The sequence below is a fragment of the Netta rufina genome (assembly GCF_964035555.1).
Source record: "Netta rufina genome assembly, chromosome: 9".
Taxonomy (NCBI): domain Eukaryota; kingdom Metazoa; phylum Chordata; class Aves; order Anseriformes; family Anatidae; genus Netta; species Netta rufina.
Genome location: NC_140132.1, coordinates 14,600,170 through 14,612,578, shown reverse-complemented (window position 1 = coordinate 14,612,578; position 12,409 = coordinate 14,600,170). Strand labels below are relative to the sequence as shown.

General features: G+C 41.2%; 1 protein-coding gene across 1 annotated transcript in view; it reads right to left on the bottom strand.

Annotated features, from left to right (window-relative positions):
* The window catches only part of LOC311212683 (putative cation-transporting ATPase 13A4), a gene marked incomplete at its 5' end in the record, with an annotated part of 39,449 nt that overhangs the window by 2,695 nt on the left and 24,345 nt on the right, over nt 1–12,409 (bottom strand). The window contains 13 exons of the mRNA XM_084292219.1: nt 275–363; nt 1,580–1,794; nt 2,236–2,410; nt 2,959–3,031; nt 3,769–3,865; nt 5,100–5,209; nt 6,131–6,173; nt 6,533–6,612; nt 7,260–7,382; nt 8,399–8,562; nt 9,535–9,659; nt 11,502–11,613; nt 12,206–12,359. Coding sequence (XP_084148345.1) covers nt 275–363; nt 1,580–1,794; nt 2,236–2,410; nt 2,959–3,031; nt 3,769–3,865; nt 5,100–5,209; nt 6,131–6,173; nt 6,533–6,612; nt 7,260–7,382; nt 8,399–8,562; nt 9,535–9,659; nt 11,502–11,613; nt 12,206–12,359 — 1,560 coding nt within the window. The remainder of the gene's footprint in view (nt 1–274; nt 364–1,579; nt 1,795–2,235; nt 2,411–2,958; nt 3,032–3,768; nt 3,866–5,099; nt 5,210–6,130; nt 6,174–6,532; nt 6,613–7,259; nt 7,383–8,398; nt 8,563–9,534; nt 9,660–11,501; nt 11,614–12,205; nt 12,360–12,409) is intronic.

Here is a 12,409-nt window from a genome sequence, read left to right as displayed (position 1 = left end):
TCATGGTACGTTTAGCAATGTCGTCCCTTGCTGCATGCACAATTCACTGAAACAATCAAACTGAGGTATAGCTGTCCAATTGTCAGAATGCACAGATCTTGTTTGTTAAATATCCTAATAGTTGTGGAGCTACAATGTCTCCAGAAGGTTCTTCAATCCCATCACCTAAAATCCATCTCTTTAAACCTGATTTGTCATCAGAGGTGCCAAACATTCCTGCAAAAATCTGTGCCTTTTGTTAAAAACAGTCACAGTGCAGTGGAACAATACTCACATCCATCTTAGAGTAGAGATCATCAATATCAGCAAACACCAGAAAGAGGCAAACACCCAGCTGCCCCATGAGCACCAGGATGAACACATCTGAAGGAACAAGAACAAGCAAATAAAACCACAGGTATATGAGCACTCTCAGCTGCTTGCCTTTACTACAGAAGATTGTAACCATAATTTTCCATGTTAAACACTCAAAAAAAAATCTATTAGATAGCAAAGAATTTTCAGCAAAAGAAAAAAATGAACAGAGTAAAGCCCCAGCTTCACTCAGTCAAGCAGATATATATTAGGCCGGGATGAGCCTATATGAGCTCATACGAGCCTATATGAGCACACATAGATTTAAAATGCCAAAAGAGTATTTTGATCATTTGATCTGACCTCTCACACTGAGAAGCCAGAGAACATTTCAGCAAGTCTCACACCAAGCTCATTATCTCCTGTCATTCAGAAAGAAGTCTAGGATGTAGTCTTGCTCTTGTCGATATAATTAGGAGCTCTGCCCTCCATTTTAATAATATCATGACTTCACTCTTGATCAGGATCTAAAAAGTCTGAGTAATTGAGAATTTACCCTCTCTCCCCCCCAAGGCAAATATTGCAATAATATGCAAATTATATTTTTCTCCAGCTGGCATGTGCCAGACTTCACCCTCTATCCACTCACTCAAGTTTTGCCCAAGACTGATGACATTTCTGCTACCTGGGAGGAAGGTCCCCTCCTCACTATTACTGAACCTAAACATCCAAGCCATGAACCGTACAGCATTAAATTAGTTCTTTAGCACAAAAGAACTGAACAGAGCTTTGCCTGAGAGACAGCTGCAGGATTGTCCCACAGACAAAAATAATAGCCCTCCTATGCCATGCAGCGACTTCTAGAACTTCAAAATCATGTGCTGACCTTCCATTCATATCAGTTTCTCAGAGGCAGAAAAGACCTACTAGACTTCATTAGTTTGTTCTAATGTAACATGACTGCCTTAAGTACCATGATGCTTCTGCAAGCCAACTCCACCAATTTTTATCAAACAGTGGAGTTTTTTTCAGAAACCCAAATGTCTGGGCCAATTTTTTAGCAGCACAGAAGCACAAAAAGTGGGCCCAGCTCAGAGAGCTGCTGATTAAAGGATGCCACTGAGACTAAAGCTTCCAAAAGCTGACCTTTAGTCATTTAGGGATCCACTATTGGGTTCCTACTTTTTTGGCTGGCATCACTTTGGTCAAGTTTTAACTTTGTCCTAGTGAATTGACTTTGTGAGCTGACCAACTCACAGATCCCTCCCACCCTTCCCACACTTACAGTTTGTGTAGATGGGTTTCCTGAAAGGCCTTCCCTTGGAAAACACTAGAGCAACAATAAGGCAGTTGATGGTACTCAGTAGCCACACTGTGGTGTTTTCATAGCTCTTGTAGCCATCGTCTGCTTCATTAGGGGCTCCATCTCCCATCCCATGGATGCCCAGGCTGGAAACAGAGGACGAATTCTCCATGTGGCTGTCTACTGAGAGGCAGGCGCTGTAAAAAAGCATCACTCTGGTTAGCGAATGATCTCTGTCCTGGCCATTTCACCTGGCCACTATCAGGCATTCTTCCTCATCATCATGATTTGCTCCCGCTGTCACAAGGATGTAGGTTGTTGGCAGTGCCCCCAGTCTTACCCACTGAACGTGGCAAAGCCTAAGTTCAAACCTACATGGATACTCTGGTCTTCCCCACGATCCATTACTCTTCTTAGTGCTCATCAGAAGTGTTCTTACCACTAGCACCGTGCTGCACTTTTTGGAGAGGCTAGGGACCCGCAGACACCACCACTTACTCTGTTAGTAGCTGGTGGGGAAGCAGAGGGTCTGCTTGCAGCTGCTCACCCACACTATAGTCAAGCTGATCAATAGTATCATGCAGACCTGTCTCTCTCTGTCTGCCCTGTGCCACCCAAGTCCAAAGAAGGGGACCTACCTGTGTATATCAGTCCTTGAATACCAGGGCTGCTTCTGGACCATCAGAAATCCAAAAATTTGCATGCTGAGGCTGAAGAGGATGTTAAGTACGACAGAGAGCAGCAATGGGGGTGAGATGAGTTGGCTAGGAGGCCTGTAGGGAACCAGCTTTGGGTAGGCTTCTGTGAAACTCACTGAAACATGTACAGGTATGTTTACTAGTGTGTCCAAAATACCAGCAGTGCTGCTGTGTATTACTGACTGCTATCAACGGCCAGCACTTTTACATTCTGTAATGTTCACTATAGCACATATAAATTTTATATCAAGTACAAAATACAGAATTATTTTCTTACAAATTCTTATTGGCCACAGAATGGGTTAATTAATGCCATCTGTCTATCATGAGGCATTTTTCAAAAACAAATGTTAGATTTTATTTTATTTGGCTACTGTCAGGCCCAATGCTATAAGGATATGCCCCGGCTCTCCTGTTCTTTCAGTCACTTGTCAAATCTGGCTTGGGATTTTTGTTTTCTTATGCTCAGCAACTGCACCACTACATGTTACCCATTTCAGAGCTTTCTCTTCTCAAACAAAATGCCTTATTTACTTATCTAAAAGTGCAGTAGTCTATGTAGTCTCCTTCCATCCTTTCTGTACATAGGATTATGCATTTCCAAGCAGGTTAAAAATATGTGAGATCCATTCCCTTAATACAGAGGATGACTAAGGGGCTTACTTGTCACACCAATTACAGTGGTAATAGCCAGATCTTGGAACAAAAATTGGTAATTCCCAAAGGTGTTTAGTTGCTGAAAAGAGGAACACAAAGAAAAAACATTACAAATCAGACATTTGCTGTTGGCTTGTTTATATCATCTCCAGAAAGCCGTATTATTTTCACGGAGCTAATGCTCTGCTGTTTGTTCTGAAATTCCAAGAGTACGCTACTGAGCAGATAAAGGGACTGCACAATCCACCACCCTGCCAATAGATTCATCATCACGGGGACTGCAGTGAATGCACTCATTTTGTGCATTGTTTGGACTAATGACACTCCCAGTTGACTCAGTGCGATAAAGACGCCTCTTTGAAGAGACACATCTTTTCTCAGTGCTGGGTGACTTCTGAACTGAAGCCCTCCTCTCTAGTTGGGAAGGAGCCATGTAAAAGTGGTTTAAGGCATTCCAGGGGATTTTGCTTACTGTCAAGCTAATTCATGCTTTAAATGCTGAGTAAATTGCAACAGCATATGCTTATGCCAGATTCTCCCTTTTCACAGACATATGTCCTTATACGAAATACTGTTCAATATCTCAGCCTTCTTTTTGCCCAGAGCAGATCCTGAGCCCATAGGCTGGAGTTAATGAGAAGAATTCAGTTTTCAGATAAGTGTACAGAAGGACCAAAAGATCATGTTAGAGAAGTTTGCAGCTGAGGTAAACCTCTGTATCCTAGTTTTATTGTGGCTCTTATGCCATGCTTCTCTTACAAAGGAACAGTAGCTCATCCTGTTCTATTGAACAAGGCCCATATTCCCAAGACATACCCAGTACAGCAGGAGGACACCAAGGTACTGAATGGTGCTGTACAGTGCCATGTACTTGAACATGCAGAAAGAAGTGACCAGGGCAGCACGACCCTCCCTGTGTGCAGATAGGAATAAAGGGCAACAATTAGGTGATCTGCTCCTGTTGCCAGTCTTCTGAAAATGCAGTTGAAAACCAAGGCATTTGTCACAAGGACAGAAGACTCTACTGTTTTCTTTACTGGGAGGTGAAGTAAATAAAATCTGGCATGAACAAAAGTAAAATCTTCACTTGCAGAAATCTTGCAGCAAGTGAAACAGCTTGATTCCAGTAAACCATGTTCCCAACAATACAATTTACCCCAGCAAGTTTTCCTGCTGACACTAATAGCACAGATAACAATTCCACATGAGGAAAAGCATACAAAGGCAAGCACCTGCTCGGTGAGTTCAAAATGACAAGTCCTCTCTTCCTGCAGTGACCATGTAGTATCCAATGACAGTAAAAGACTCTTTCCAAGTCCTTCCCAGTTATTTATCTGGCAACTAAGCAAAATTGTGACCCTGGCCTTCTTCACAGCAATATTAAATACCTTTGGGATTTTAGAGGAAAACCCATGAGAATAAGGAAGACTCCTATCCAATGTTGTAGATTCCTCAGAAAACTGTGTTTAGTGGTTAAAGCAATGGACTAGGCTAGTTGTTGTGTCTACTCCTAGCTTCACCACAGCTCACAACATCAGCTAGAGGTATTCCTTCTCCGAGCTGCAGTTGGAGGAAGCTCTAGGAAGAGACTCCATGATGAAATAACCTGCAGACCCAATGCTAACGCTGTTCCTAATGAAGTTCATTCTCTAGACAGTGAATTCTTCCAACTCCTGATGTTCACTGCAACAAATGCTTAAGTTTGGCACAGCCCTGCTTCCTTCTACTTTCCTCAGTAAGAAGCAGAAAACTTACCTTTTTCAAAACTTAACTAAGGGAGTGGTACAACAGATGCTAATGTTTTGCTTGCATAGGATATTAGAAACACAGGCTAACAGTAGTGAATAGGTTGATATTGTGGACATTTGGTTCAGCTTATGTAGTATTGTTCATTTTGCATTTAAAATATTGCTAATAACAAAATGCTCAGCTGTAGTTGCCCTCCTCCGGTAGCTTTGAGGGGAAAGAATTAATTTATCTTAAAGGAATTTCAGACAGTAACTAAGCAAATGGTGATTTCCATGTCAAAGACATTTATTTTTCTCTATATATATATGCTCTGGCCTAGTGGGAACAACTAACACTAATACTTGAAAGGAGTGGGGACTGTCTTCTTAATGTAACAGGAAACAAAAATCCATGCTTACCTGATTAGCTCTGGCACACATGCTATGCTGGGGGTTTGGGATGTGAAAGGTGAAGCTACAGACGCCTCCTGCTCTGACAGCGATATCCCTGCATGCGCCACTTTCAAAGCCTGAAAAGCATAGTCCTCTTCAGCACTTACAAGCCAGAAGGACACAGGAACTGACGTGTCAGCCAAGAAACAAGTTCTTATTACAGTATGTGTTCTGTGAACAGCAACCCCTTCTCACTCCCTGGTTGTGCTCCACCCAAAAGGTTTATCCAATAGGGTGTAGTTGGGGCATCAAGTGCAGAAGCAGTAAGGGGATGAGAGCATGATAAAGCCCATTTGCCACAGACCCCAGAGCCATCCACCACCAGCTGCAGAAGACAGGGTTGGCTGTGCCTCCTTTGTCAGATCTTCCATGCAGTCACATCTTAGGTAGAAGTCTAGCTTCTCTGCTTGCTTACCCTGGGAGAACCCTTGGGACTTTGTTTAAATGCAAGTGAGTGCTTCACTGCCAAGGTGGCATTGCTCCCACTACCACAAGGATGTGTGAAGTCGTGGAGTGAACTGAACCTGCCAGCAAACCCAGAAGGTAGTTATGGATACCTCCTGAGCATGGATCATTCCTCTTGGGGAAAAAATAAAAAATAAAATAAAAAATAAAAAAAATCCTTGTCTTGCACTTCTAAAATATGCACTTACAACAGTCTTTTAGGGCTGTATATGTTTCCCTGGGAAAAGTCCTCCTCACCCCTGTATCCCCTAGCCACAAAACTGCAGGTGTTGACACAAAACCCAGTGGAGGATTTGGAGAATCTTCTGGTGGTTTTTGCAAAATAAATCAATCAGTCCTCAACACTGCAGTTTGCAACGGTATCAATTCTTGCATGGCTAGAGGGGATCAGGCCTGAATCAATGCTAGTGACAGGGAAATTGCTCTATAAATAAGCAGAGGGCTCCCATCTCCAGCATGTGCTCAGTTTGGGGTATTCTACTGGCACTGCATTCATTTTTAAAATAAATATATTGTAAAGAATTTTCACTTACCCCACAGTCATTGGCTCCATCTCCACACATGCCCACAAAGTAACTAAAAAAATAAAGAGACCTATAGTTCAGTGCTGGGAAAAATAAGACCTATAAACAGAAGGGAAGCAGAGCCTCCTCTTTTTGTGCAAGCCATGCCAGCTTCAAGTCCAGAAAGAGAAGAATGAAAGATGAATGTAGAAAACTCGGAATTATGAGAGTGTTAGGTATTTGTTTGCAAAACCAGCATGACACCAACAGTGTCTCTTCTTAAATAGGCTTGTGAAACTTAATTGCCAAGCTGTACTTTTGTAGAAGCTTCAGTTTTGTGTACTTCTGGGAAACACTATGTTATAGAAAAGCTAGCTTTTTAAAAGTCTGGAAATTCATCACTTCCTAACTCAGTGCTTATTAAGAACTTACTCCAACTTTTGAAACTCTTCTACAAGGCTGGATTTCTGACCAGGAGACATTCTAGCAAAAACTGTTCCATTCAGCAGAAGCTGTAAGGAGAAAAAAAAAAAAAAAAGAAAAAAAAAAAAAAGTGATTTTTTAAGCACTTGATGCAAGTCAGTGATTTTAGTGATAATCTGGAAACCACCAAAAAGTCATATTTCCAAACAACTGCTGCTAGACCACAAAGCAGGAAAGGTTGAGGATCAAAGATAAAAAGTATCTTGATTTGGAAAAATAACAATCACAACTCAGACATTAGACCTGGTGTGTCATTTATCAGATGAACACATATTACCAAGCAGAGATTTACTAGCAAATAATTCATGATACTATCCTTTCCATTAAACTGACAAATCATGCCAAATTGCACACTGTGTAATACCATTTTCTCCTTTTCTTCAACACCTGAGAGAAGCAGTTCTGTGCAAGGGCCAGACATATGGCCACAAATGTTTTAAGTCATGTCCTTACATTACAAGACCGGTCTGATCCTCTTGTGCAGGAAAAAAAATCAGGGATTTTCAAACCTTTCCCCACACATTAACATCAGAGATTCAACAAGCCCACAAGTTATTTCAGGCTTACAGTTATTTCCAAAAGATGTCCTGATACAGATCTATTCAGCTAATGATATCAGGACAATTTGAATCTACTGATTGGCAAGCCTACCCCAATTAAATAATCCAGATCTTACCTTTGGAAGTAAGTGGCTGAAATGTTGTGCTACAATTTGGTAAGATTTTCCACTCATGGCAAAATGGTACTGGCCTGATCCCACTGCCAGCCTAATTCTTCTTTCAGTCTGACTGTTATCTTCCTGTAAAAAAAATAAAAATAAAAAAAAAAAAAATCCAGAATTAGTGCTCTTCCTAAACCCTCAAAAGCTACCATGTGCTTTTATAGACAAAGAAAAGGACATCCCATGAAAAGGGCACTTGTGAAGACTCTGAGAGAGCTGGATTCATTTGCCTGGATTTATAAATGTATTCAGGCATATTATGCTATCAATTTCAACTGGGTTCCTTATATACTTTGAAAGCGTGACCTCAACATTCACATGTTTGGTATAATTTCTGCAGCAGTGGCAATCTGATGGGCTGCACTGTGAGTGAGAGGGGCTACAGGGAACATACAGGCACCATAGCTAGGCATGCCTTCTTGCAGTGAAATACAATGAAGATGCTGCTGAGGCTGGGCTTTGGTGGAGCTCCTCAACAGCCCCTGCAGAGATTCCCTACCATCTGATTGACTCTAATACTTCTTAGAGGAGGGTCAGCACCTTCAGCCATACTCTGCAGGGAGAGAGTAACAGGTCTTTGTCTCAGTTCCTTTGTGGAGATGTTTGATGAAGTACAATTTCTTAGTATAGCTAGCCTATGTTTCACTGTGTATTTGCAATTTCTCAACTGTTAATCTGTGTTTTAATTCTGCAGGTATGGGAAAGCACTCTCTATGTGTTCAAACAGGGCTTGTTCCTTCAGTGCAGTTCCACTGAGTCCACCTCTCTACTACCGAACCTACCTTGCAGGGAAACATGCTTGAAAATTGCATCAGCTAAGCATGAGGGCTATAGTCAAATCTTGTGTACAGCTGTTCTCAAACCTAACCCAGACAGTTAACAAAAATAGTGTTTACAGGATAATATGCTAGGAAGGAAGCTCTAGGGTAGTATGTATATCACTGTTTTTAAACACTTTTCTAGCACATAACATTCTGACATGCAGATGATGGTGAATAACTGGTCTCTGTTATACTAGCATAATCCCACTGTATTATTTCAAGCATTCCAACTCAGTTTTCTTTCCTGCTGCACATCACCTGCTTTACACTCACCAGGCTTCCGTATTCTTCAGTTTTGTTTTCTTCTAGTGGTTTCCAGGTAACAGATGCTAAAAAAGATCCAGGTATTTTGTTTGCTTCCACAAGAATCACTCTGTTTGTTGGAGAAATCATCCCAGCATTTTTGGCAACAGTTACAGCTGTCTGAATGTTATCACCTAGAAAAATCAAGGGCGGTATTATCTACAGTGAGGAATTGTTTATAAAGGAAACATTAGCCTTTTCCTGAATTCCCAGTTTTCAAATATAATCACAAGTATCAATACAATTTCAGTGTCTATGCATAAGGAAGTTTTTGATAAAGATCAAAACTTAGCAGATGAGGTCTGTCTCAATAATTAAATACATATTTCATCTGGCCTGAGCTTGAAGAAATCTAGCTGGGGAGTGTGCTCCTAGTTTCTGTGTTTTAGGCAAGAAAAAAAATAAGGGATTCACTCTTAAGTTGAGCTAGTATCACTGATTCACAGCAATTGCCTTTAAATGTCTTTGGTGTAAGACAGGTACTGAAATAAGTGAAGCCCAAGAAGACAAGGTCTGTGTAATTCCTGGAAAAAATGTCTTTGGACCATGGAAAAACTCGGATTTATCCTATCCAAATCCAAACCAGCTCTTCAAGAAAAAAAAAAAAAAAAAAAAAAAAAAGTTGGGGGGGGATAAATAGGGACTGGTAGGCATGAAGTACCAGATATCACAATTTTTCATCCTGGTATCCATGCTTGATCTTGGCTCATTTATAACAAAAGAATTTCACAAGATCCTATAAAGAAGGGATCTGGCATGACATGTCTTCGTGTACAACACCCGATAACCTTAGCAGGGTGAACAAATGGGCTCACTAGAAAGTGTCAGAGGAACAGAAAGGCTGATTTATGGTGAAAGGGGAACAGATAGAGTCAGGTATTTGACAAAGCCCAGCGAAGTTGTCAGGGACATAAGCCTGCATAGGTCAATTCATGTGATTATTACAACACAGTTGCTTCTTGGACTGTAATTGTCTGAAAGACACAAATGCCTGTGCCTTCCTACCAGTGGTGGTGATAAAGCAGCAGACTGCTTGTTCACTCACATATGGTTGAATTCCTTATCTGGGTGAGCAGCCACATAAATAATCCATCCTATTTAGATACCTGTGACCATAACACTCCTGATGTGGGCAGCACTGAGCTCTTCCAGTACAGGCTTTGTCGCTTTCTTCAGCCGGTTCTCCATTATCAGCAGACCTAGGAATGTCAGATCTGATTCCATCTCCTCCCTTAAGAATGAAGATGAGAAAGAGATGTAATTCCTCTTTTTCCTTTTGGCCTGAATTTGCTGATAGCCAGTTACAACAGTTAACCATCCTGCCTAATTCAAAAAGATTAAAATAATTTGTTTGCTTTTAGCAGTCTTAGGCTGTCTGTCTTTTATGGTGTTATTTCAACGCCAGCTGGGTTTGCATTCTACCAGCAGTAAGTGGTGCTCATGGTATATGGAGGTATATGGTATTCAGTATGTAGCCAGCTTCCAGATCATGTTTGCTAAATTATCAAACCAAAAAAGAGATGATTTGGTGTACACACTCCACACAACAAAAGGAAGCCCAATGGATAAGTTGGACTGTTTTCTATTAATGCACTATCCCCAGCCAGTATGCAAAAAAGACCCTGATTTTCCTGCAGGATTCCCAAACTGGTCTGATGTTCTGATTTGAAAAGTTCATGCACACTGCTCCTCCTCATTTGAGGTCTGTACAATGAAGACACACACCTCAGTAAACTTATCAGCTACTCTTAACAGTAGGACCCAAGTAAATAGCATGTGGGATCTCCAGCTCTCTCTCCTATTCTCTTTTTCACACCTGTGCTAATGCCTTTTTTTTTTTTTTTTTTTTTTTTTTTTTTTTTTACAGTTGAACACACACAGTTCAGAACAGAATTTCATAAACAATCCCATCATTGTGGTCTAAAAGAGAAGTTCCCCAGGAAGCTGGGGTGACTCCTCTGAGGAGTTTGAAAGAAGTAAAAGCTTTCAAACACTTATTTTAGCCATAGCTGTAAGTAGGAGGTGAGGTCAAACACTTGCATGGCAGTAAGAGCAGCTGAGTCAGGTGATGCTGAATAGTCACTGCTTTCATAGCAGAAGTAGTGTTTGACCTCCCATCATCCTTTTTCTCCTAGCAGTATATACATCACCCATGTTATAACTGCACACAGAGCTGCAAACTCTGGGCCATATCACACACATTTGCTCATTGGGTTGGATAAGTCCGTTATGACACCTGTCACAAGAATTAAACAAATCATTTGCACTTTGCCTCAGTGTCACTGACTCTTTCTGCAAAGTGAAAAACAAACACTGTGAAAAAGCAAGTGAGCCCTGTCTAGATTAGGACTTGCAGCTAGTAAACAAAAAGGACAACACATGCACCAAGTAACTACAAATGTTTCACAAGTGGTATTTCCAGAGTATCACAAGCAAGAGCTAGAGGGATTTGGGTAAAGAGCCTACAGACTCATATGGAGGTGTTTTTGAGTGAGGCCTGTGTAAAATTAGCTCCATGAGAGTAGCAGAAGAATTTGCTGACTTCTCTAGAAGCTATAGAAAGTTAAAACTATAATGTTAAAGGAGTGGACCAAGACAGCAGCAGAAGATAGTCTGCTAACTTTGACTGGGCTAGAGAATAGGTAGCATTATGGGGGTCATCTGCTGTCTTTGCTTAATCAAGGAGCCAGGAAAACAAAACAAAACAAAACAAAAACAAAAAAGAGAGAGAGAGACTGCTTTGGCTGAAAGCCTGGATAAATATGCAAAGAGATTGGTAGAAATGATGGACTGAGAGAAGGGTGCACTAGGCTTCAGGGTGTACTAGAGTTAAACCTCCTATGTTGAAGAAATGTGTAAAGATTCTAAGCATGTGCTGTAAGCATGGGGTAGCGAAGTGCCCTCTACTCATTCTCAGATAGACATATATCCAGATTTAAATCAGATTCTCTTTGGCCTGAGTCTAACAAAACTATCTGTACTACAGCCCTGCTCCTAGCAGAGGCTTTGTGGTAACGGTATTACGTGAGGCTCATGGCTGAATGTTGCTGATAAGAAGCAGCCTACTGCTTACCTTGTTAGATCAGTAGATTGCCTCCCTGTCTGTAGAGACTTACATGCCAGTCCGATGACCCTAAAGCCCTGTGCTGTGTAGAACAGAAGCTTGCTTTCAAAGTTCGATGGGACTGTGAAAAGAGGAAAAGACAGTTCATCAGGGCATTAGACTGCTCTCTAATAAAAATAGAATGGTTTTGGAGAAGGGAAGGTTCCTTCCCAGAGAACAGGTACAACTAGATACCACCAGTAGGCCACGGGCATTAAATAGAGTTGCTGAAATGAGCTTTGATCAATAAGAAAATCATTGTGTCTCCTCTGCCACTCTGCACTGAGGATCCTAACCTATTCTGCAAAGACCTACCTTATTCTAGGGTGTCATGAATGAGCTGTGCTCTTCTAGCTGCCTACCCAAGGTTTGGAAAGAAAACAAAATATTTTTTTGGTGTATACTGGACTAGTAGACTACTCTTTCAGATATTTATTCCAGCAGAAACTGCACACCTTGTACAACAGTTGGTAGTTGCTGTTGTCTGTTAGCCCTGAGAAGGGTCATATGAAAACTTAGCCTTAGACTTGAAGCACAGCAGCCAGTCTCTAACTTTTCAGGCTGAGGAATAAGGTCTTAGACCCAGAAATCTCATTTGGACCTTCCACTTCAACACACCATCAAAGCCATTTATACATATATGTTTCTAGGAAGCATTTACAAACATTAGTTACCTGTTTCTGCTCTGCATAATGTGGCTACCATTTCTGGAGCCCCTTTTGTGAAGACCTGTTTTTCCCCACCAATTTCCTGAGCAATGACAGACATTCTCTGCAAAGCTGAAGAAAATGGAAACTGGTGTAAAATGATAACTCCTTCCACAGAGGCCTAGGAGAAAAGCAAGCAGATTAGATATTGCAGCATGGGTTTTAAACTCT